Source organism: Patagioenas fasciata, chromosome 1 (genome assembly GCF_037038585.1).
Source record: "Patagioenas fasciata isolate bPatFas1 chromosome 1, bPatFas1.hap1, whole genome shotgun sequence".
Classification (NCBI taxonomy): domain Eukaryota; kingdom Metazoa; phylum Chordata; class Aves; order Columbiformes; family Columbidae; genus Patagioenas; species Patagioenas fasciata.
Window position 1 is genome coordinate 208,074,865 of NC_092520.1, and position 25,385 is coordinate 208,100,249.

The 25,385-nt window shown below is 42.9% G+C and overlaps 1 protein-coding gene and 1 long non-coding RNA gene across 3 annotated transcripts in view; one reads left to right on the plus strand and one right to left on the minus strand.

Moving 5' to 3' along the window:
- On the minus strand, positions 1–4,778 carry LOC136108299 (uncharacterized). The gene is made up of 3 exons (XR_010652381.2): positions 4,575–4,778; positions 1,748–2,046; positions 1–1,072 (listed from the first exon to the last, which is right to left on the minus strand). It is a non-coding gene; the product is annotated as an uncharacterized lncRNA (long non-coding RNA).
- The window catches only part of SEPHS1 (selenophosphate synthetase 1), a 24,362-nt gene continuing 2,894 nt past the window's right edge, over positions 3,918–25,385 (plus strand). Inside the window, exons 1-8 of one of the 2 annotated variants that reach the window (XM_065849951.2) lie at positions 3,918–4,058; positions 7,135–7,396; positions 10,551–10,654; positions 14,973–15,080; positions 15,952–16,106; positions 16,899–16,989; positions 20,060–20,159; positions 21,678–21,890. In XM_065849951.2, the coding sequence (XP_065706023.1) occupies positions 7,204–7,396; positions 10,551–10,654; positions 14,973–15,080; positions 15,952–16,106; positions 16,899–16,989; positions 20,060–20,159; positions 21,678–21,890 (964 nt within the window). In that variant the 5' untranslated portion in view covers positions 3,918–4,058; positions 7,135–7,203. Of the gene's footprint in view, positions 4,059–4,810; positions 4,955–7,134; positions 7,397–10,550; positions 10,655–14,972; positions 15,081–15,951; positions 16,107–16,898; positions 16,990–20,059; positions 20,160–21,677; positions 21,891–25,385 lie in introns of those variants that run through there. The other variant, XM_065849959.2, reaches the window with a different exon arrangement.

Here is a 25,385-nt window from a genome sequence, read left to right on the forward strand (position 1 = left end):
TTGGCATCATTATTATTTAATACCACTTGTGTATTAATGAGATGCAGGAAACAGAGAAAAATGAGTCAAGGAAAGCTGATGATAGCACAAACTTAGCTTTGTCAAAACAGGGAGAGGTGGGGGAAAAGTGAGGCTGTAAGATGTGTTTTACAACAAGAGAAATTAATTTCTCACTCTAAAATTAAAGTTTTCATATCGAAGGCACATGACGACATGCCGGTGGAAGCAGTTTCAGTGCATGAAACCTAGTACTCAGCACAAGTAGGGCTGAACCAGCTGGTCCCATTTTACCAGCCCCTTCATTGTGAATTCTGCAATGAGGAAAAACAAAAGTCACTTTCACTGTCATTTCTTACCCTGGTTTTAATAGGCAATATTTTCTCATGCTTTTGTAATGCCACAGTGCCTTGGTTACAAACATTGCAGGGGGAGGCTGCATTGTTTTATTTAAAAAAAAATAAAGTTTCTGCTGACATTTAAGAAACAGAATGGGGAAAGTTCAAATGCTGATCATTTTGTAAACGCCAAAGATGCAGAACCAAGTCAGAAGCCTACACAGATCAGAAATATTGCTTAGATTTAACCTGGACATATCCACAACATAGCACTTTGGCCAAAGAAATATGAGCTGCTAATAATCCATACTCTGAGTCATCCAAGGGAAGACAAGTAAAGAAATGCAGGCCCTGCACCTGACAATGTTCAGGACATCTGTTGCATCCTTGTGTCAGCACAGGAGGCAGCCAGCTTTGATGTGACTGAGATTGGGCAGCACCCAGGGGCTGAAGCGTGGAGGGTTCTATTTTCTTGTCTTTTTGCACTAATGTGTGCAGAGCAGATCATTCTCATTGCACAGGACCAAATGATTCCAGATCACGGAATTTCTGCTCGAGATTTTGCACCCAGACAGCAGAGGTTTTCCTTATGATCTTGCACCAAAAGGATGATACACAGGATTCCCATTCTGATCCCACGTGTCCTCCAGCAGCTGTTTCAGCCGTGGGGTCCCAGCAGAAGTTTGGGGACGCAGCAACAGCCACCTGAAGCTTCAGAAGGTGCTCCACCATCACCCCTGCCAAGAAGCATGGTTTTAATTAACCAGTGCAGTCAATTATGCACAGTGCCCAGCTCCATACCCCGGTCCTGTTTAGTTTCAGCTCTATAGGGTCACATCTATATCGGTTCTAATGGGCTGCAGGGATATCCCTGCGTGTGTTTTCCTTCCTGGAGACCTTTTCCCACATCTCTGTCTTCAGATGTGACCATCCCAGGCCCAGAAACCATGGGAAGGGACAGGGGCAGCCCCCAGCACAGCACCTGCAGGACAGGTACCTCCCTCCCACTCCTGCACGTAACACGGGGCAGCATCACCAGACCTCACCACCTTGGCACATATTTCCATGAATTCGGGATTTCTTTCAGTCATGCTACCACCTGGGCATCTTAATTTATTGTGGTTTTTCCCCCTTTGTTAAAGAAATAAGTGTCTAGCCCTCATGGCTGTGGAAAGAAAGATGAAAATATGATTCAGTTCCCTTTCCCCTCAAATAAATCAGAAAGGAAAAAACTAAATCAGGGCTTAAAAAGCAGCAACATCCACTTTTTCTTTTATCTCATGGTTCTCCTTATGTGTCATGATTATTTTTTCTTTTAAATGAGGTGTTGGCAAGAGAGGAGATGGCCAAATGCTGGAGAAACGTTAGGCCTGAGCATCGAGCATCCAATTACCACCTCTCAAGACACTTACGAGTGTTTTTTTCTTCAGGTTGAAATCATCTATCCAGGAGCACACTGACATGATAGGAAGCCAACACTCAGCAAATCAGCTCGGATCGATGGGAAGCAGAAGATCCCAAGATTTTCCACCCCTTTTCCCTCTGAGAGGAAGAAGGAAGAAAAGTTCAAGTTCAGGTCAGGAGTGTGGGCGATGTGTCCTTGATTCATCTCCCCATCCAAACCATCGGTCAAACGCATCACGGCTGCTCCCAGAGAAACAACTTCTGTGGGTCGAGCTTGAAGTGCATCAGGCGAGCAACATGGAGGAGCCTGAAAATCAATTAATTATGCAAATAAAATTAGTGACTTCCTAAAGATGCTCAGCACCAGGAGCTCCTGTGCACCTCTGGTCCTCTGCACCACAGTCCGGGGGGCACTACATTCACTCGAGATTAAAATTGTAATTAAAATCAGGCACAAAAAGCAACACCTTAATTTCTTCTCTTTCTGCTTGTTTTTAGGCAGGACTGTTTCAAAGACGGTGGCACAACAGGCAGTCTGTGATTTCACAGGCAATTACTTAATCAGGCACTTAATTGCAAATTACAAGCAGCATAATTTTTTTTATCTATTTGGCAATGTGAAACAGAGCCCTATGCTATCCATAACACTAAAATCCCCTCCTTTCTGGGGAAAACTTGCCTTGCATGTAAAGCAAGACAAGGTTTAAGTGAGAATAATTTGATTTTTGGCTTTAATTGGTTGGGAAAGGGGGCTTTAGAAGCAAAGAAAACACTTTTAGACAGTAAAATGAACTGAGAAGTCACTGGAAATCAGGCTTGTTAAAGATATGCTAGATTCCAGTGATTTACATATGAAACGTGTAAGAAAAAAACGGATGTTTTGCAAATCAGTGATGGAAAAGGGTTGACTTAGGCAAATACTCTTGGACAAGAACCAATATCCTGGATGCACAGAGACCATTGAGATGACACCTGAGGGCTCCTCTGGCTTCCTGAGGCCACAACCTCAGCTCTGCATCCAGAGAAAAATTAATGTTGTCCAAATATCCCAGAAGTGATTGAACAATGCCCTCAGACTCATGGTATGGATTTTAGGATTGTCCTATGCAGGGACAGGAGTTGGACTCGATGATTTTTGTGGGTCCCTTCCAACTCAGGACATTCTATGATCTATGAAATTTGCCCATCGTCAAGTGTACCTGACCCCCCTCAGATTCTTTCTTGCCCAGCTTTTGGGTGTAACATTGATCAAATGAGACTTTTCAGCCAGTTTCTGGGTAAAAAATTACCCAGGTGGAGGACCCTGAAGAGCACAGAATCACAGAATGGTTGGGGTTGAAAGGGACCTCTGGAGATCATCCGGTTCAACCCACTTACTAAAGCAGGTTCACCAGAGCAGATCACACAGGAATGTGTCCAGGTGGGTTTGAATGTCTCCAGAGAAGGAGACTCCACAACCTCTCTGAGCAGCCTGGTCCAGGGCTCTGGCACCTCAAAGTAAAGATGTTTCTCCTCATATTCAGATGGAACCTCCTGTGCTTCAGCCTGTGCCCACTGCTCCTCATCCTCTTGTTGGGCACCACTCGAGGGAGCCTGGTCCATCCTCTTAACATCTGTGCCTGTTGTCTCTCATCGTTGTCTCCTCAGCTGCAGCATTTCCCCCACAAAATGCTCTCAAACACAACATTTTACCGATTCAAGGACAACACGTCGGAGCAATGAATTTCGTGGAGTTTTGAGGAAACAAACCGTTGTCCATCCCCGCATCCACTGCACTGACCTTGCGTTTGCACCCCGCTACTGGCGTGCGCCCCAGAAAGCGGGATATTTCCCCCCCCCGCATCCATCTGCAGCGCGGTGCAACCCACCCAGCACCGGTGGAGGGGCGTTGCGTGGCCGCCCCGTGCAGCAGGGACACCCCAAGAGGCTGCACCCCCGTTTTCGCGTGGCGTGTTGCACACGGGGGTGCAACCCCACCCCAGCCCACGCGTGCACGGACACAGCGCGCAGCTTGAAACAGCTTGAAACGGCGTGCGCGTCACCGCCTGAGCGCGCCCGCTCGGGAGCGCGCCGGGGGGGGGGGGCGGGGGCAGAGGGGGCGGGGAGCACGGCGCGAGGCGAGGCGCACGGGGAGGTGGGAGGGGTGTGTGTGGTGCCGGGGTTTGGGTTTGGGGGGGTGGTTTAACCCCCCCGTGCCCGGCGGCGGCTGCTGCATTTCTATTCAGGCGGCGCTGAGGGAGCCCGGCGCGCCCGGTGCATTGTGGGACTGGGCTGGGAGTCCCGTTCGCGGGAGGAGGCGGAGGGCGAGGAGGCGAGCCGGTAAGAGGGAGACCTGAGGAGGGAGGAGGAGAGGAGGAGGAGGGGGGGGTGGGGGTGCAAGGCGGGGAGATTTAAAGGGGAATTCGCCTCCGCCGTTACGCCGGGCCGGGTGCGGGGGGCGGCGCGGTGCCGCCGGGGCGCGGGCTGCCCGCCTGGCCCCGGGCCGCGCCGCCCTCCCTCAGCCCGGCCCCGGGGGAAGGGCGGGGGAAGCGGGAAGGAGGGGGTGGGGGTGCGGCGCACCGCGCCGTCACTGCGGCCGCTTTAAAAAAAAAAAATAATCGAACAGCGCTGGCAACGGACGGGTTAAATTTTTCGCCCGCCGACATATTTTTTTTTCGCTTTTTCCCTCCTTCTTTCCCCCCCCACCCCCCCACTCATTCACCTCACGGAGCGCGCGCCCAACGTTCCACCGGCCCCAGGGCGCGCGCTCGTGCCGCCGCCGCCTGCAAACCCTCCCCCCTCCCCAACCCCATGCAAGGGGTTACAAGGGGTTAACCCCGCCCCCCGGCATCTCACCTGCACGCACGTGCGCCCCGCGCCCGCCCGGGGGGGTTTGGGGTGCGTGGGGGGCGCTTACCCCTGTCTGAGCCACCCCCGCCACACCGGGTTCACCCCTCCGGTGTGAGGCCCGCGGGGTTGCTGGGTGCGCGGCAGCTCTGCCGGGCTGCTCTTCGTCCCTCCCCGCCTCCTCCTCCTGCTCTCCGGCTGCACAAAGAGCAGCAGTGAAGGCCCTGGCTCGCCTTTAAAGGCAGCGGCTGGAAATTTAAGGTGTCCCGGAGCCATGTCTCTCTGCAGCGCTGCTCGCCGCTCTCCTTGGATAAGTGGTGGTTGCGGTTCTTCACCTGGTCAGGCTAGGGCGGTTGGGTTGGTGTTAACTGCTCTGGGGTTTGCTTTGGGTAGGTACTGGGCTCTGATTCTTCCTCGCCCTCCCCTCTTTGCTCCTGTGCTGTCCTCTCTTTGCTCTTTAGGGAGGCAAGGGTTAAACTTTAGATTTTTAATATTTATTATGCCGCTCTTTTAAAGTAAGAAACATCTGGGTTGCGAGGTGTTTTCCTGTACTGCTTGACGCTCAGATTGCACGCCTGCATGGACTGCCAGCAGTCACAAGAAACTTGGCCTTGCAAGGTTGCTCCCATGGCAGTCTGCAAAATGCATAGTTGCATGCAGCTTTATTCTGATCTTCGTTAAAGAATTATTGTGTTCTTACACAGTGGATGTTTTCCATTGAAGAAGATCGTCTTGTTTGTTTCAGTATTTGTTTTCAGAGTGGGGAACTTAATTTACTGTGTCTATTTACAGTCCTCAAGGCTGTAAAAAAGTTCCTGGCGGGCTGTGGCCTCTGAATCTCTTCCTATATAAGTAGGTAGGGGGTGCTAAGCATATTACAATTACTAGTTGGAGGAAGGAAAAATGTTTCCTTTGGGGGGCAAGCTGCTTTTTATAAACCTCTGGAATTAATTAGAAAGAAGCGTTAAAAAATAAAGAAACAACAAAAATCCCCCTCCTTGAGAAGCTTTTGTTTCCCATTTCTGTTGACAGGTTGTGTTCCAGACACTATCTCTTATTTATTTATTTTGATTGCAAGTCCTTAGTGTCTTGCACTGGGAGACAACAGCTACGGACTGGATTCATTGCTCATCCAAGACACGTTCTTGTAACTGGAGTTTGGATTCCTGCCCATGCCTGGGCTTTGGAAGATTCGGTTTAAATAAGCGCCACGCCTCCCGGAGAAGGAGGGAAAGCGTCGTAAAGGGGAGTTGGGCTCCACATCAGAAGTTTGTAGGGAGCTTAAAACTTCAGTTCCTACACAGTATATTCAGTGAATGAGTAGAATTTAAAGTTTATGGAATGGACGTACTTGTTAATCAGTGCTGTATAGGGGAGATCAGTTGCACAGTCTGGATTTACAATTTCTTCCATTTAATGCTACTGGACTTGGTGAATACCAGTCACTTGTATTCTTTTTCTTCTTTGCTTTTCAGCTTAACCTCATAACAACGTGACCATCAGCATCAGATTTTGTCAGTGGTGCTGCTGAACTCTGTTCTTGTTGTTAGGCAGGATCCTTGCTTTCTAAGAAACTACCACAGATAGGTCGTTTTTAGTAATTCCTGAAAACTTCTTCTCTGAGAAGGATGAATTGCGTTTTATCACAGCCGTTCCTGTTTAGAACGCAGTGTCTCAGGCCTTTTATTAGTTTTGGAGTGTGGTGTATATGAGTCAGAGTGGAAAAACGTTCTAAAATTAGATGTGCATTGTTAAGAATTTTATTAAATGAGTTGCATCAGTGTCTTTTTACATTACCATTTTAACGGACAATTCTCTGTATTCTCAGTATTGTTAGTTGACTAAAAAAGGGCTCGAGAGGCAAGAAACTTTTCAACATTTTTGTCTGTGAACATACTAAGAGGTAAACTGGCATGTTTGGAGGTAAACCAGTCTGCTTAAGTGTGGCCTCTTTGTTCTCCTGTTACCTGTACTAACAGAACACCGGGCGTGCGTTTTCCCCCAAGGAGAACAGGTGTATTATGGAGTTTCAGCTTCTTACATCAGAACCGAAGCAGAGCAATTATTTGAAAAGCATCTTATTTTTGAGATTAATATGTTAATGGCTAAAATCATGACCATGCACTGAGCTGAGTACAAACAGATGTCTCTGCTGAGCGTGTTGCAGGATCAGGGCCCAGGTTGCCTCTTGGAAATTGGCCTCAGTGCCCTGGGAACTATTACTTCTTTCATTACCTCTGTGTTAAATGAGGTTGGTGCATTAGATTATTCTTTTTTTTTTTTTTTTTTTTTTAAATGAAAAACTTATGCAGCATAGCTGGAAAACAAAGTCATTCTCTAATTTGGCTGGGTTATAGTTTTAAATGTTGGAAGGTAGGAAGAGGAGTCGCTTCTTTGTAGTCTTAAAAAAATGGGGCATGTGCAAAAAATGTGCCCACCTGTCTTAACAAGTGAAAGGTGATGTTGAGTGCTTTCTCTTTCTTTTTAACTTGCTCTGTGTGGAAAACCTGTTGTCTTGCAAGTTGTAGGATTTTCTAACATTCCCCCCTTTTTTTTTTTTTTTAATTAGACTGATCAGCAGTGAAACTGGTACCATTGCTCTGGGGTGGGAAAGGCCAGCAGTCTGTGCAAGAGAACCATGTCTGTTCGGGAGACGTTTAACCCAGAAAGTTATGAACTGGACCACAGCTTCCGTCTGACCCGATTCACTGAACTGAAAGGCACAGGCTGCAAAGTGCCTCAGGATGTCTTGCAGAAACTGCTCGAATCTCTACAAGAAAACCATTTTCAGGAAGATGAACAGTTCCTGGGGGCAGTTATGCCCAGGTTGGGTAAGTAGTTGCTCATCTAGACACATGTGATCCTTCTCTTGGGTGTGCTTAGTGACATGATCTCATTTGCAGTTTGTTTAATCAGTTTGTGGATTGTATGTTGTGTAATGTATGCACAGAAATCTGAAGAATGACTCTCACATTGTCATTTGTTGGCATCTGGGATACAATAATATTATTTTAATTATTTAATATCCTGCAGTGCACTCAACTACAAGGAAAAAATGGTCAGGAATGGCCATCATGATAGGCACATGCTTTAGGAGCTAGTCTCCTCCTTTTCCCCAGTAGAGGCTTTGCAGACTGAAGTTCTATTGATTAATTTCTGGACTTTAATATTAGTACATTGCCTTTGGACAGTTATGCAACAAGTGCAATCACTTTTTGTGGAATTAGGTGACTCACAGATGAAGTTCCTCTCCCCTCTGTTCCTGGGTCTGAGAAAGTGACCAAGAGAAAACGTTCTTGCTTCAGCTGAGCCTGGGAGCAAATTGTTACAGAGCTGTTTTTCCTTTCTGTCCTTTCGTTGTTCTCTGCTCTGTTTTGTTCACCTGTAGAAGCTGCCTAGAAAAGGCTCTTTCCAAGACTTCTGTATTCTTCCCAGCTTCACTTTCTCTTTGGTATTTGCACAATGATGCAAGCAGTAAGGGAAATCAACCTGCGCGAGCCACCTACATGGTGAACAGGGTGACCGTAGGTATTTTGATACCAGTTGCTGTACCTAATAGTGATACAGATAAATTTGTGTAGATAATATGTATAATGGCACATTTAATTATGTTTGTCTATGTACTCAGCCATATTCAATCTCTGCTTTGCAGCACAAAACGGATTTTTTTTAATTCAATGTAGTAATATCAATGTAGTGTTTATTCTGAAGTTATTTAAGTACCAATTTAGTGTCCAATAACCTTTTTAAAAATTATTTTAACACTGCTAATTGTCTATTAGCAGGCTAACAGGTTGCAACCCATTGTTCTGGTAGAGATTGAATTCAGTGAGAGATTAGTAAGGACCCCATGTTCTTGCTTAAACAATGGCAAGCTTTGTATGAAATATCCAAGCAGCAATTGTGTGTAGAGCTGGGGTGGCACTATAATTTAATATTCCCTAATGAAGGACACTTCCAGCTTCTTTCATCCCCAAATTGCTAGTTATATGGTTTTTTTCCTAAATTAAAGAAGGTATTCACAACAGCATTTCAGTTTGTCCGATTTCTAAAGTCAGTAATAGTTTGGTTTAGATTTAATTATCCAGCTGTTGTTCTTTTTTTCTCTTATAAACTTACAGGCTCTAAACAGTAATGGAACTGCTAATAGATTTTTCTTCTCCAGCTATATGAAAAAGTAAACAAGTAGACTAATGCCATCAATATGCAGGTATGATATTATGTAACAGGAAATCTGTTAGTAACAGAAAGTAGAGGGTTGAGGTCTCTTAAAAATGTGCTCTTATGGTGAGTATCCCTTTAACAAATATGTCTTTGGGTAAGCTTGGTGTTATTTGCCTCTGATACCTTGTGCTTAACTTTACAGCCTGTGTATATGCACTAGGTTTTTGAGGTGCAGTCAGGAGGGAAATTGCCAATAGGAGGCTCAATCTCACTCCTTTCTAGTTCTGCAAGTGATGTTATCCAGAGCAATTTTAAATATGGCTGTGAATATACCCATAAGAAACTGCAACTTTGATTTTAATTTTCAGAGCTGTTATGGACCTTGAAATCACTTTTGTCAGTCACCTCCCTGAGCAGATTCTTTTATTTAGGCAGTCTTTTTTTGGTGGAACAGAAACATAGCCTGAAAAGGACCATGGTGGCCCCTTGACCTGTCTGTCAAGCAGCACTTTTGCTGAAGTTGTGGAAAACTGCTCAAGTGAGGTCAGTCTTGCAGCGTTATGGCATGAATAGGTGAAATGAGGGCAAACCAGCCTGGATACATGAGCCGCTTCTCTCTAGCTGCTTATATGCAGTTCCCTGGAGATATTGGACATCATACACAGTGACTTGGTAGCTTCTGCAAAGGATGAGCAGCCCTAAGTCACTGCTTGTGAGCTTCTGTCTGTTACTCTTCTCTTCTAAGGTGACATCTTCTGCCTCAGTAGGCAGGAGAGGCAAGATCCTCTCCACCTGTTATACCTACTGCCTGGCAGACCTGCTCTGTGCCCTCAGGAGGACCTCAGGGGGTAGTAGCTCCCTCCCTCCCTGTACAGGACACTGCCAAATACTGGCTTGTAGCTCTTGCTCGGTAGCATGTTTCATTAATAAATGGGGAAAAGTCACTGTGCAGCATCTGCTCCCTGAAAAGTGGCAGTTTGAAGACTCTTGCCACGAGAGTTATGCAGACTAATTTCAGGCAGCTCGCTGCCAGCCCAGGAAGGAGGTAAGCTCCCTGCCATTGCCACAAGGCACAAGGTTATCAACAGGGAGCGCGGCTCAGTTAACATGTTGTGATTTGTGGCCTGTGGCTTTTGTGTGGGCTCTTGCATCCCAGAAAATGCCTGGAGGTTTTAATATTGCTTATTCTGTTTGAAATATCCAGTGCCACTGTGTTGTGGTGTGGTTTTCTCAAAGGAATTTCCCTGTCTAGCAAATCGTCTCGCCTCCTTTTAGACTCACAGAAGTAAGGCAAGGTTAACACAGTTGCAAAAGCTCCAAGTGGGTGAATAATTTTTCACCAAGGGCTTAGGCTGTGACTTCTGGTGGTTTTTGTTCCTCTTGAAGTAAGGAAATGCCCTTTATGAGAGGCTATGTCCTGTTAAAACTGTTGCTACGTCTTGGTTGAGATGGGAAAGACAGGAAAACCTATTTGCTTTCAACAATATCAATTCATATAGTTGCTCTTAATTTTAAATGTACATACATGAAAGCACAGATGTTTTTGAAAGCAATGCGTTATTATTATGCTGCAACAAACTGTAGAACATTGTAGTTTAGTTCTTGTTTCAGCCATTTACACTTCTGCCCAGTCAGGAGTTCTCATGCTTTGCTTGGTTTTCCTCTTATTTGTGCTACATGCCTTCTCTAAGGAAGGAATTTGCCACGTCTGTTTAGGCGGTATTGTGAGTTGTATTTTACATACATGTCTTTTAAGTTCTCTCGTTAAGAGCAACAGATAATTAAGGTTATAGTTACCTCACTGGATTTGTGTCTTTGCAGGAATTGGGATGGACACTTGCGTTATTCCATTAAGACATGGAGGTTTGTCGTTGGTCCAGACGACAGATTATATTTATCCTATTGTGGATGATCCTTATATGATGGTAAGCTGGCTAAACTTAATTGATAGCTATGTTGCTGATTTGATTTATGCATCTCACCAATCTGATGGCAATTTTGGCTGTTTTTTCTAGATGTGCAGTACTAATTGTTTGATTAACTTCATTCAGAGCCCTTCCTAAATACATGTGAAGAGGGAAAGGCATAGTTTCATCTTATAATCTTTTCCATACCAGCCAGGAATGCTGCAATGCTGCTTTCTATAGGTGAAAGTTGGGCGAACTGCCACCTTTAATTCAAATTTCCCTCCATCTGTTCTGTGGGATTTGGCTCGAAAAGCCCAAAAGGGAGGAAAATGAGCCGTCTATGCAACAGCAGACAGTAAGCTCCACTTATGAGCAGGACCACATTGTAATTTGCCTTTTTTGAGGTTCTGAAATAACCAGGTAACATGTTAGAACTGGAAGTGCCTAAATGATACGAGTTGGCAATAGCACCTGGCAACAGAGTGCTTTGTGAACAACAGTTTTCCTGTCATACTACCTCTGTTTACAGATGGCTAAGTTGAAATGATTTCTGTTGGAAGTTGCATCTGCTTTGACTTTGCTTGTTTTCGTGGCTGTATTTCATTTAGTCCATCTCAGTAGAAATGCCTCTGGTGTTATGTGATGGTGATCAGTATTGACTTGAGGAAATAACTGAATTTTAAAAAAGAACTTAGTAAAGCTGTAAGGAATTCGCAGGAGGTGTTTGTTAAATGCAAGTTAATGAAAGTTAAGAAATACTAGAGTTCATGTTTCCAGTGATTTGAACGTGACTCCTTTATTTGCTGCTGTTAGTTCGTTATTTGTTCTGTAAGATCTGTCAGGTAGGTTTTGGATGTGCAGTTTGAGACTAGGAGTGACTTTTTTTGACCAGGTGATGTATGCACATATGCAAGCATAGCTCCTTTTATTTCTGTCTCAAAAGAGCTCTCTTTCTGCAAACGGAGCAGCCAAGATCTCAGGCTGGCCTCTAGTGTACAGAGTTGTTGAGCTCTCCTGAGAAATTTGATTCAAGTGGCATGCTTTAATATCATGTGGGAACTTGTCAGGGACCAGAGGAAAAAAAAAAGGTGTATATAAGCGTTGTTGGAGGGCTGTGTTCAAGTTCATTAACTGACAAACTCTCTTTTCTCACCTTGTAACAAAAACTTGTGAGGGACAGTGTGAGAGGGCTGTGGTGAAGGGGGAAGATTGTTTTGTTTGGAGATACAAGGGGGTCGAGATGCCACAGGACTGGATAGATGAGCCCGTGCCCAGATGAGACTTAGACCAGTGTGGCAGGAGTGGAATGTAAATTTGGCCTTAGTCCATCTTTAGTGGTTGCATGGTAGTTACAGTCTGTACTGTGATCGACATGCACCAGCAGCTGTAACTTTGGTGTTTTCTGACTCTCAGGGCTTTCACTTTTCATTCTTGTCAGCATTCATTTTAATGTGGTGGCTTGCCACTTCCTAATCTTTTTACAGAAGTGTATTTCTTTTTAAAAAGCTAACCAAGAACAGGGATTCTGTCACAAGCCGCCTTGCTGATACCTGCAGTGATTTTTCAGCTGGGTTCGAGCTGCTGGATCCTCTACTCAGATCTCACTCTCCATGTAGTACATGCTCCGCTTGTTTCTCTTCTGCTCTGTCCCCTTACCCAGTCAATTCTAGTGTGTTTTTGGATGAGTGTTGCCTGATTCAGAGTCTCTTCCTTTCTCTGTGAACAGTGTCTACCTGCAAGCTTCTTATCTGATCTCTCTTCCTACCTGGGGGGGAGAGGAAGCAAGCAGAGAAAGCCAAAAGTGCAAATGAACTCCAAGCAGGGTGCTGCAACATAAGGGATTAAGAAATGGCTCAGGAAGGTTAAACTGTGTGTGGGCTCAGCTGAGCTTCAGATTTCTGCTTCGGAAAAGAGCCTTCTCACTCTGTCACTGCTTATTTTAAAATGAAGTTCTGCAGTTATATGCAAAAAACCCTTTTCCCCTTTTCTCTTTGGCTTTGTTCTTGAAAACACTCAATCCATGTTGTGCGAAGTGTCACTGGGATGTACACCTGTAAATTCTGTCTCCAGCATTGGACTTTTCTGCTTAAATGGTTTCATGTTGGAAAAGTTATAAGCAATTGAAAATAGTTTTCATAATAGGTATCAAGCTGCTGGTGAGAGGACTGGTACTGGCTTCTTGTGGCACTGTGGAGACACCTTTTTGAGTACAGCAGCTAGAAAATGGCTGGTTTGAGACTGACTTCCTTCCCTCTTCATTCCAGGGACCTTTTTGGTGCTCTTTGAAGAAGAGCATCGCTCAGGAATGGGGATGGGTGTCTGATCCTTTGCCCTTGTAAATAGTTCTTAGTATCGCACATAGGTACTTGTGTTCCGGGGGACTAAGCAAGCGGTCACGCTGACTCCTGTTTGTGAATCCTGTTGTGTGTATTGGTGTTCACGTGCTTTGTGTGTTCCCTCTGCTCCTTCAGGCTTGAGACTTGCACTCCCCGAATTTGTTTCCGTAGTGGTTTTGCCAGTTGGCAAAAGCAGTGTTAGGCTGACCTCTGACTACTAGAACAGAGAGCTGTTGTCAGTGTGGTTTTAATAACTTATCTGTCATTCCGAAGAGGGCATAAACCAGCAGTTTGCTCGGTAAATACTGAAGATAGAGGAGAATGGTTTGATAGTCTCCTTCCAGAAGAGGAAAATGGCAGGCTTTAGTGTTCTTAAACATCTAGTAATTTAACAGCCAATATCACCAAACCATGCAGTACACAACTCACTCTTCTGTTAGTAGTTTAAGAATTAAATGATTAAAACATGTTCTTGTTTGAAATGCAAGGGATTCCCCTGATGCCACTGGAAGCTCTTGAATTTATGAAAACATGGATTATATTTAATTATGATTTGAAGGTGTTATTTCATGTCATCTCCAAGTGAGGTAACTGCCTGAAAATACTATTTTTTTACAAAAATCCTGGATGTGTGATCAAACTGTAAGGTTTTTGGGATGATAGAAATGTGTTTAAATGCGCTCCTCTATCTGTCTTCCAGCTAAAGCATAGTTCTGTAGTCCAAATTGTGTCAAATAAGCATGTTGGTTTTTGTCACAGTAATGTTGCCTCTGAACTTTATGAAAAACACGTATTGAAAATCATAAAACCAGATGTTGGTTACAGTTCTGCAGCTGTAAACCTAAAACAATTTTAACAAAATGTGTGGGTTCTTCCAGAGTAACACAACAGAATTGCTATATTTTGAAATTATCTTGCCATCTCTTAGGGCACAGCCTACATCAGAAAGTTCTGCATCTTCATCAGGAAACTTGATGTCTCATCTCTGCTGGGTCCACACACCAAAAAACCCTCACTTGGATCCATTAATTTATTGGAATTAGAGTAGCTAAGCTCACATGATGCAAGGGATCCCTTTTCAGTCCTGTCAGCTTCACGACTTCTTAGAGTAATCTTCAGCAGACAGCCAGGTTTCTTGGACAAATTTTTGCTGCTGGATGTGTTCACATACATAAAAGTCAGTAAAAATGTATGTGCTGTAGCAAAATTCAGCCTTATCTTGTCACTTGAACAAGTGACAGAGCAAGCATGTCTCCCTCACAAGGAGTAGGGTGCCAAGGCCAGCTTCTGGGAGCCCTGAGCTCCATAACCCCAGCATGCAGATAGCTTGTTATTGATGTCCTGACAGGAAAAAAACCCACCCCAACGTGACTATGTGCTGACAGCACAGCTGTATCATCTGGGAAGAACTCCCCCAAAAACCTAGGCCTGTAGATATGGCCTCCAGGATAGTCCAGAGGAACAAACGTCTTTCTCATCAAGGTCCCTCTCTTCTACGTATTGTGATGCAGAAGAGGTATAGCAATATACGCTTTTTGGATTATCTGCCTAGCAATTGTGAATTATATACTGCAGTTATCAGTGTGTACAGTTTTGTGCTGGAATAAAGTTAATGGGAACATATCAGATTAAGTAAATTGAACTTGTTATCGAAGCTAGACTTTGTCAGGTCTAACTTCAGCCTCTCAAATTAAGCATCCAGTCTAAACTCAGTGTGGGATTCCTATGTAGTCAGTAAAAGGGTATATTGACCAAGACAGCTGGGATTAATTATTTTCTTACCTGTACAGGGAACAGATAGCTGCGCTTCTAGATGGGCACATTGCATGAAATGGATCACACCTTATCTTTGGCTGGGTTTCTTAATGCTGTCGAATGCCTGCTGAATAAGCAGCTGTCTCAGAGTGCAAGCTCATGCTGGAAGTTTTGTTCCTGGCAGGTGTTTGGCTGAACATGAACAAACAGTCCTTCAGATTTTTTTTTTTTTTTGTCTTTTTCAGGGACGGATAGCGTGTGCCAATGTCCTAAGTGACCTTTATGCCATGGGAGTCACAGAATGCGACAACATGTTGATGCTCCTTGCAATCAGCAATAAAATGACAGATAGGGTAAGACTTTTTTTTTTTACTTGCTTTTGAAAGAAGACCCAAACAGTTAAACGTGCTTAAAATGTATTTACCTTTAGCATGTTTTCTTGTCATGTTTGAACTCTTTTAAAGAAGAGATGGTTTTATTGAATGTCTCAGTTCATACTATGGGTCTTGTCTCGCAAACATTCTGAGTCACTTGCTAAAAGTTCAGTTTTCTGTGTCATCGTAATCTTCTGCTGCTAATACCTTTATCTCCACCAGAATGAGGTCCCTGCTTCTGTCAGTTCAGGACAATATTGCTCCAAGGCAGCATTTGATTACCAATTCATGTGTCAGTCTGGGCTGATACTTCAATTTGCTTATGCCAACTTCATAACATCTCTCTGAAGCAGAAGAAACTGAAATAGATTGCTTTTCTTTTCCTTTTTTCTTTTTGTTTGTGGAAGTGACCAGCATGTTTGTTTGTTTTGCTCTAGCAAAAAAGAGATGTTTATTCTTAAAAGGAAGTAAGCTGAAACTTTGCGAGTTAGTGGAGGCCAAATGTGGCTTGATTTGACTTTGCATTATTGCACTGCACTGCTGTGACTGTACCTGCTTACAACAGCAGGATAATTCTGAGTTTCCAGAACTCTGATTTCCTTACTTTCATATGAAGAATGTTTCTTCAATGTAAGAATGTCTCTTCACCTCTTTTACAAAGAGGTCTAAAACTGTAGCTCTGTGGGATAACATGCAATTTTAGGAGGCTGACCTCTTCCTAAGGTTGACTTTTCTGTTGTGAGCTATTTGCCATGAGGGCATTTGGCTTGAGTGATTAAAAGCCCTGGACCAGTCTTGAAATGACGAGCACTGCTGTGTATGGAACTCTGACTTCTGTTTTGATCTCTAGGAAAGAGACAAAGTGATGCCTCTAATTATCCAGGGTTTCAAAGATGCAGCAGAAGAGGCAGGAACATCTGTTACTGGTGGCCAAACAGTGTTAAATCCCTGGATTGTTTTAGGAGGAGTGGCCACGACAGTCTGTCAGCCTAATGAATTTATAATGTAAGTTAAATCGCCAAACAATCAAAGGCACTGGTCTGAAGGGATACAGGAAAAATCCTTTAAATACCATGTTGTGATCTTGTGATCTGTCTCCTTCTCCTGCTTGCATTTGTCCTTAGCACTCAACAGATGCCACATCTCTTTTGTACATATTTGCTTTTTTAAACAGGATGTCCTCTTACTTCTCCCCACCCCCCAGTATCTTTTGATCCTATTCTCCTTTTGACAGGAGAGTTAAGCTTCTAACCTTTAAAGGTATTGAGGACTATTTAGGGACACATTTTTGTCATATTTATGCATGCGTTTTTAAACCATCTCCCAATTATCCTGTTAATGGCTGTAGAAGACTACAAAATTGCTGTGTTTACAGCATTCTGTCCATTTAATAGTAGCTGATTTTGAATATCCCGCTGTGGCATGTTACACTGTACAAAGGAATTTGTTTGTGATATTAGTGATGATTATCTTATGCCCCAAGTAACAAAGGTTATTTTTTTTTCCCTATCCTACCTTGTATCTCCAGTAAATGGAAAGAAAAGATGTAATTTTGTGTGTCTGACTGCAAGCATTGTTCTGCTCTGAGAAAGAAGGATTAGCACTTTAAAATAAGTTTGCAGTTTTTGCTTAATAATATCCTATGACAATGAATCCCAAAGATTAATTCTGCAATTAGTCAATTTTTTACTGTGCGACAAGACACGTAGGTCTGTGAAAACATAATTAGCAGCATTTATTCCTAATAATGTGTGTGAATCTCACAATGTAATTAATATATGAATTCTTTGTTTTCAGGCCAGACAATGCAGTGCCAGGAGATGTGCTTGTATTAACTAAACCCTTGGGAACACAAGTCGCCGTAGCTGTCCACCAGTGGCTAGATATCGTGAGTACACTGCAAAAAAAAGAAATAGGGAAGAGGGGTGCGAGTTAAATGTGACCTTCCTCATTCCCTCAAAACCTCAAAATGACAAAGTTCAGCAGTGTGATGAGTACACTGAGGGCTCAGTTGGGAATGATCTGCCCCCTCTCTCCTCCTTCCTCCTTGGTGTGTCAGCCTTACCTGCTTATGTGTCAAACTCTTTTGGAATCAAGCCAGTTTACTATTTTGTGCTTAGTGAGCCCATCTTAATTGCATCTAATTCTTAGTTAGTTCTCAGGCATTGCTGCAATAAAATTGTTTACTAACAGAACAACAGACTAGCACCCTGGGTAAAATTATACCCTACTCCACCTGCCAAAGTAATTTGCAAAAGCTTATTTGATGGCAGTTAGGCCAAGATTGCTGTCTGTGTTTGTGGGCTTTCTGCTTGTGTACGTGGAAATATATCTACGTTTCACATGTATTACCCTGTGCATTCAATAAGAATATTTCAAGCAGCATTGTGTGTGTAGACAAACTTCCATCTGTCACTTCAGGCAAAAATGTAACTACTGAACTGAAAAGTGACTGCAAAATTGGCGTCTGCTTATGTTGTCTGGCTCCCAGTATGTGTCTTCAGAATTATAACTGCTCAGTTTACACTTTAAAAAAAATGAATCTTTTTTACTTTGGGGACTACTGAGCCAGTAGACTGGCAGAGGAGTGAGCTGGAATCTACTCTCTCTTGGCTGTTGGCCACTACATTGTCAGATGAATTCTAATTCCAAGGCCTATGTTAGTAACAGTGGGAGAGAACCAGCTTAAACCTTCATTGGAGTCTGATGCATGAGCAACAAGAAAAAAATTCTCCTTCATAGGACCTGGCTTAGCAGTTTTGACCTCTGCAGAATCCTGCATTTTCTAGTCAGATATAAGGATCAGGGCCTTAGATAATCTTGATATGAAGATGAAGTGAAACAACAAGACACCAATTTTATTGTGTGTTTTCTAACCATAATCCTAACTTCTTAACATATCTGATTGTACTGACAAACAGACAAGCAAATCAAGGATATTCTGAATTTGCACATATTTCAAGTGCTTCTAATTTCCTTGACTGTCAACCAGAAACACCCTCTGGTCTGAAAAACGAGGACAGCAAGGAAATCAATCCTCCTGTCAGGTGTAAACAGAATGTGTCTTCGATTGTGGTAGGAAAATTTCTGAGTAGCTGTGGTGCCTTTTCTTTACCTTTGTTTTGTCAAAGAGTAGGGAAAGTGAAACTAGAATTACCTGTCACTAATCCACCCATAAATCAAATTTCAGTAGGGAATTTGAATTTGTATTGAAAAGTATGTGGGAGAAGATACATAGTACACTAAGTTTATGCACAGGCAAGAAAGGAAAACTGGAGTGTAGAGCTATGTGGCTGCAAAACAAATTTAAAACAAAACAAATTAAAAAAAAAACCCTGAAAGTTGAGATATTTAAACAGAGGAGTAGCAAATGAGTTCCTGGTGACAAATGGAAGGAATATCCAAATGGAGGCAAAGTTTGTCCTCCTTGCTTGGCTGCTGCCAGTGTTATTGCAGCCAAGGCCCAGCTGTGTTGCTGGCAGCAGCTGTCATGGGGTGCAAAGGAAGAGGCTGCAAAGAATCTGCAGGGAGCTGGGCCCCTCGGGGCCCTGGGGAAGCAGGTCAGCAATGCCCCAGGGGTGATGAAGTCATTTTGGCTGCCAGGCTGATGATGTGGACTGATTAGGCTGGTCCGCAAGTGGGAACTTGCATCCCTTTGCCTTTTCCTCTTTCAGCTGAAAAGCAGATGATGTGCCCTTTCAGAAGGGGTTTTCTAGCCCTTGCTCTTGTCTACAGACCCTTCCCATTTGGAAATCCGAGCTTGCTTTTAAAAGTTGCTTAAGGATTTTTTGTAAACTTTCGTGCCTTTGTTTCCTCTCTATTAACCCCACTATCCAACTGCTGTAGTGGAGAGGAATTTGCGTCTAATTCATATGCCATGTTTATGGCCCTTCTAGCCTCAGCCTTGAGTTCTTCTTCCACCTCATCTGTGATTTCCATTCCCATTATCTAACCAGTTTCCATCCCATGATCAGCCTCAGAACCATGTTTTTGAAAACTAAGGCAGAATGACTGTTCAGGTTTTTCAGTCCTACCCACAGTAAGAATAATCACTATTCTGTCCCCTCTATAATAGCCTCATTTGTTTTTTTTACTTGCTCTGTTACTTAATTGGTCAGACTCGACTCAACCTTGTTTCAGAAGCTCTGATCTTCCTGCTATACTTCCTTGCTCTTTAACAAATGGTTTGTTTTGGCTGACCTGTCTCTTTCTTCCTCTTGCTATTTCTGGATTATCTCTTATACCCCTTGAAGTCAGCCCTCATTTGTTAAGAATAAGAGCCTCTTTGACAAGATACTTCCCCAGTGCAGCATTGTATAGGAATTCTTAGTAGTTTTTGCACCTTTGGTTTAGGAAGAAGTTTGTTCTATGCATTTCTTCTGTGGAATGGCACTGCAGGCATTGTGGCTTCAAAAAACCTATTTTTGTTTACTTTCAGTTCTCTGCAGCTTTATTTCCATTGGAAAAAAAAACCAAACAAACAACACTTTGTAGTGTTGCCGTTAATATCTACATGGTTGCTTTGTTTTGTTCTGGATCTAGAATTACTTCAGCTTTGAATGAAACACTTGCCCTTTATAAAGATACTATTCCCTAAATTGTTCTGAGACCCTTTTGGGATGAAAAGCATTGCTTAGCATGTGATGTAGGCATGAGAGACACTGGAGAATGGGTGGAAGGAGATGCTGATACTTTGCCCTAGGGTAGGTTATTCCACTCTACTCTGATGCTGAAACCAAGATTTGAGGTGCTTAGTGCCTAACAGATCTTAAAATTAACTTCACTTAGGTATAGTAGAATAAGGCACACACCTCTGACCGCTGAACCTTTTGCCCCTCTTTAACTGAGTTTGAAAAGAAAAGGTACAGTTTGGATAAAGGATTTTTATGAGTGGTAAGGGTGTGCTTTAAAATATACAGCCGAAAACCTAAAAGATACATCTTTATTCCATCTATTAGCCAGAAAAGTGGAATAAAATCAAACTGGTGGTAACACAAGAAGATGTAGAACTAGCATACCAGGAAGCAATGATGAATATGGCACGACTGAACAGAACAGGTAAGAAGAGATGTGTGTTTACAGACTGGAGGTTGTGGATTTTTCCAATTCCATACTTAATTTTATTTCACTGCCATGAGTAATGTGACACAGCCACTTTATGGCTTCCTTCTGGCTTATCTTTCTGCTGTTCAGTGTTTGTGAAGCAAGTAAATTAAAATCAAACACCCTCTTTTAATTATACAGCAAAAACACAAATGCCGCTGGAGATGATTATGACTCATGTGAGTGTTGTGAGTAACATCCCAGTGAGTTAGAGGATGTTTTAAAGGGAAATAGATTGGATTTGTTCCTTATCTTCTGTGCCTAGAGAACTCGTGAGAGTCTGACTTGTAATAAGGTTAAAAAAAATGAAATAGAATAAAAAAGAAAAAGCTCTTAATTTTTCTATGCTTAAGTTTGTATTTTTAAAATTTTGTCATGTTATATGCTTCCCAAAGTGTGGAATATGTAACACATGTTTTTTTTGTTTGTTTGTTTGGGGTTTTTGGGGGTGGTTTTGTTTGTTTGTTTTCCTTTTAATTTTGTTACGGGGAAGGTTCTGCTTTTACCCTAGAAATTTTAATCCAGGATTTCCCGGTTTTGTTCAATGTATCTTCAGAGGAGCAGAGAGTTGAATTAGGTGTTTCCTTACTTCTCAGTTGAAAGAACAGGGATAGTTAAATATCTCTTCGCCCGTTTATTCAGTTCTCAATTGGTATTTGTTATGTCATTCCACTGTTTTTTTCATTCTTTGACACAGTCTTCCAGGAAAAAAAATAAATGGCCAGCATTGTCTTAAGGAAAAGAACTTGGGTCCTGCTCTTGTATTGGGAAGCACCAAAGAAGGGCAAAGCATTCTTGGTTTTGTTTTTCTCCACTCACTCTTGTCGGGCACCTTTAACAACACTTAAATATTCGTAACTGGAGCTATTGTCCTGCGTGCAGGGGTGCCCTTCTCCCACCCAGGGCTCTGTAGTTGTAAATGCCCAAGAATTTCATGAATGCATAGGTGGGGAACCTGGGGCCCTTCCCAAAAAACCTGCAGGCTTTGTTCTTAAGCTCTTAAATTTTAAGTGTCCAGAGCTTAAGTTCTGATGTGATGGTTTTACAGATGTGAGAAAATTGACCCAGGATGAGTCTGATCCTTGCCTCAGCAAAGCTGAGCTCAGAACCTCTCTGGCCCCCAGTCTTGGGACGTTTTAATCTGGAACAAGCCCCCGTTTCTTAGACTGCTAATATGAATTGTAGCACATGTGTAATAGAGCATGCTCATAAATACAACTTCGCTGCTGAATTTTCAGCATGATTTAATACCTCAAATACAAGTTGATGTTTTTGTTTTAAGGGTTACATGCAGTATTGGTGAATTCCAGTTCCCTTCAAGCATTAATTTTTTTTTAATTAATTTAACCTAGCCTGATTCAAATTAGAGGTATGCAATTTCATTCAAACTGTGTGCAATATTGTTGAAGAATTGCTTTTCCTGATGATTTTTTAATTCTGATTTTTTTTTTCTCCCCCATCCCTCTCTTGTAGCTGCTGGACTCATGCACACTTTCAATGCACATGCAGCTACAGACATCACAGGATTTGGAATCCTGGGGCATGCACAAAACCTTGCCAAGCAGCAGCGAAATGAGGTGTCCTTTGTTATTCATAACCTTCCTGTTCTTGGTAAGATGGCTGCTGTCAGTAAGGCTTGTGGCAATATGTTTGGCCTCATGCACGGGACTTGTCCAGAGACTTCAGGTAGGTGACAGTGGTACAACCCTCTTCTTTCCCTGCTCCTTCATGTTAGAATGTAATAACATTTCCAATGTGCTTTGCATTCAAAATCACAGTTGGCTTGGTGTATAGCGAAACTAATGAGCATTAGCCACACAACTGTTTGCAATTAACTTTTTCAGCCTAACTTCCAAACCACCATTCTGAATTCCTTCTACTTCCTTATGAAACACTATTATAGAAACCCATGCTGTATCTAGAACATTTTGCAGTTAGAAGTTAGTGATGCTTCTGAATTCTCTTGAAACCTATTTTTCTCTTAGCTGTTACCTCCAGAACAGTGAATATCTGAAAATCCCAGCTCAGCTGACACAGTTTTCTCAAAGGTAAAGCCACCTGCAGTAGGTTTGCCAGTCAAATGAGTGGTGTTTTGTTTTTCATTATGAATATGCGTGAAGTTTAGTGCCGAATGGGCCAGTCTTGGCAACTGAGGCCTTCTCTGTCCACAACATACAGACATCAAACAATGTAGATTTTTCTCCCTTACATTTATGAAATCTGACTTTAAGGGACTAGCAGGAAAAAACATAATAGTCTGACCCATTCATTGCTTGAGTTGTCTATTTAAAAAGCTGCCACTTGCCATGACAATGAATACAACAGATGTGTACTGAGAATCCGGCTATGGACAAACATTTAAACAATCGTCGGGTGATAAGGACTTCCGATGGTTTTGAAGTTGCCTTGTTGTTAAGTGTAGGCCACTTTGCTGACTAGCATCACAGCTGTCTTCTGCTGGAAGTCTTTATACTTCATTTGCCCCTTGAATCTTCCATTTTGTTTTTCTTCTTTAAATTTTCTTCCTCTTTGGTAAATGGAGAAGATGTAGCAACAAATCTGTCTTTCTCTTATCTCAGTTCCCCACCCTCTTCCTGCTCTCCAAGAGTATTATCCAAGTTCTCTGCAGTTCACAACAGAGGGGGCCCCTTGAAGCAAAACAGTCCAAAGATCTGGAAAGAAGCATCACAGTGAGAGCCATAAACTTTTCCCCTAGTGAATACACAAGTTAACCATGATCTGCTGAATTGTTCCTTAGCCATCTGTGTTTGAACGGACGCTCTGTCCTACAGAGGCTGTGTGGCTCAGATGATGTGTAATAGGATATGGGACATGAACTCCTTTCAGGAGTTCAGATCCAGCCTCAAAGACCAGAAATATCTGGTGGTGGTTTGGCAAGCTCTGTCAATAAGGTTGGTAACACCAGACAGATTCTTACTGTCCGAGAGTTCACATAACCACAGGGCTGGTAGCATTTGTTATTGCTTGCAAAGAGTTAAAAAAAACCAGCATGGGTGCAGAGCTGGAACTGCAAGATGCTGTTTCAGGTGAGTGGCTGTGGCTGAGGTTTGTACAGCAGTTGGCCTGGGAATGGTTTAGCTGCAAACCGAGTGCTTGACTCTTCAGAGCTGTCCGCACGGCACCCTGAGGATATCCAATTCTGTCTTTTCACTGAAGGAATGTAAAGCAGTGTGGATGTACACGCTGCTGGGAGAGGACTTGGAAGCAGAAAACAATCCACTTCAGAATCTCTTTTGGGACCGAGAGCAAGAGGTGTCTTTGAAATGCTGAACGTCTTACATTTCAGCATACGTAGATGATGATGGAAAAAACAGCAAGACATATCTGGTTATTTGTGAACTTTTGGTGCCTCAAAACAAGTATATTTGATTTCATTGCAGTGTTGCATTTGTCACATTAGAGGTGACTACAGGGATTTGTTACAGGGCAGTGTCTGCCAAACATTAGAACAATCCATAGCCACATGGACACAACAGCTCTGATCTGAAAGCTCTATAACTGCAGTCCTGGAGGCGTTAGGCTGCTCCTGGATGGCCTGACACCTCGCAGCAGTGTGTGCTAGCTTGGGCACGCTGTGCTGGGGAGGCTGGTCAGCACTCAGACCCACGCTCTTCACACACATCATGTCCTGGCGTTGATTTATATGAAGGCAGGAGTCTTATCTTGCTGCACCTCTGTGTCCAGTTGTGAGGACGCCTTTTGAGAGGGCCACTCAGGGCTGTTCACGCCATAATATAGATACACCACCTCTGTTGTTTTAAACTTCCAGAAATGTGCTGTCTACAGCTTCTTCATTTGTGAACAGATGTTTTTCAGCAGAGTGGGCAGGCAATGAGAAATTTACTGGAAAACTATTTGAATGAATTTTAAGGCTGTTGTTTTTTTTCAAGTGCGCATTTGCTGGGCACCTGTTGACAAAAGTCAGTGTTGGAAAGATCTATGATATCATCTGTTCCATCCTCCAGACACTCTTGTTGATGGTGTATTTTCTTAAAATTGCATTTCTATGTGATTTTGTGCTCTTTTGTAGGTAACCTTTTGGTAAAGGTTAAAGTTGCAATTGGACAGTTTTGAAAAACTTAGTTCTGTTTATTAGGCTGCCTGATTACATAAATAAGTCACAAAGTTACTCTACATGGGATATTCATGCGCGTGTGTATTTTTGCCAGTCCTCTTGTTGTCTGGTGTTTGCCAGCTTTTTTAGTGTGTTAGAGGTATCTCAACAGCATAGTGTTTGTGGAAATTTTGTGGAAATAGGCAGATGGGTAGAAAAGAAGGGCTGTGTTAGTGGGTTTCAGTTCATGAACAGTTTGTATCTCTGCTCTGGATTGAGAACCTTTGTCTAGTCTGCTCTTGAAGTTTTCTGTGTCCACTTCCCTGCTTGCAATGCTGTTAAAACCAGCAATGTTCAAAATCTCTTACCAAAAAAAACCTCTTTAAATTTTTAAAAATATAAACAAGGACAGACACCAAATATAGGCATCCTTTCAATTCCTGAAAGAAGCGTGCAGCAAAATGTCTGCAGTTAATTTGTTTTGTCTTCAGTGGTGGCTGATGCAGACCTCAAAAACTCAGTACCCTGTGAAATTTTCCACAGACGCATCGCAACCGCTTAAACTGCTGTTGGCTGTGACCTTGTACAGGTGAAGGGGACAAAAACCAGAGCACAGACTAGACTAGAATACACAGGAGAAAACCGTAAGGACTTACCCAAGGGGTTAAAGAGACCGCTCAGTCTACTAGAGAAATAATTGTAATTCCTGCAGACACAAGTCCTACATTTATCAAGAGTAGCCCATAGAATTATATTAAGGGTTATTGATCAAACTGTGGGATGCAGTCAGCAGGTGGGAAGTGCTTTTTGATTGGAAACTGAGATTTGTACACATTTTTCTGATCTTACCAAAGTATGTTAACAGCATATGTGTACAAGTAATACCAAATGGCAGAGAGTGTGTGGGGGGAAAAATGAGTGAAGACTATTCTCGTGTTCTTTCTTATTTCCTCTTTCCCCATATTTCTGCTCCTCCCCTCTGGCTAGTTAGCACCTTCTCTGCACTACCACTTGTAAACCTCTTCCCTGGCTTGATTGCACCATGACCTTAGTTTCTCTTCAGTTTGGTTTAGAGCCTTCCATGGGAATGGCACATAATTCCTTTG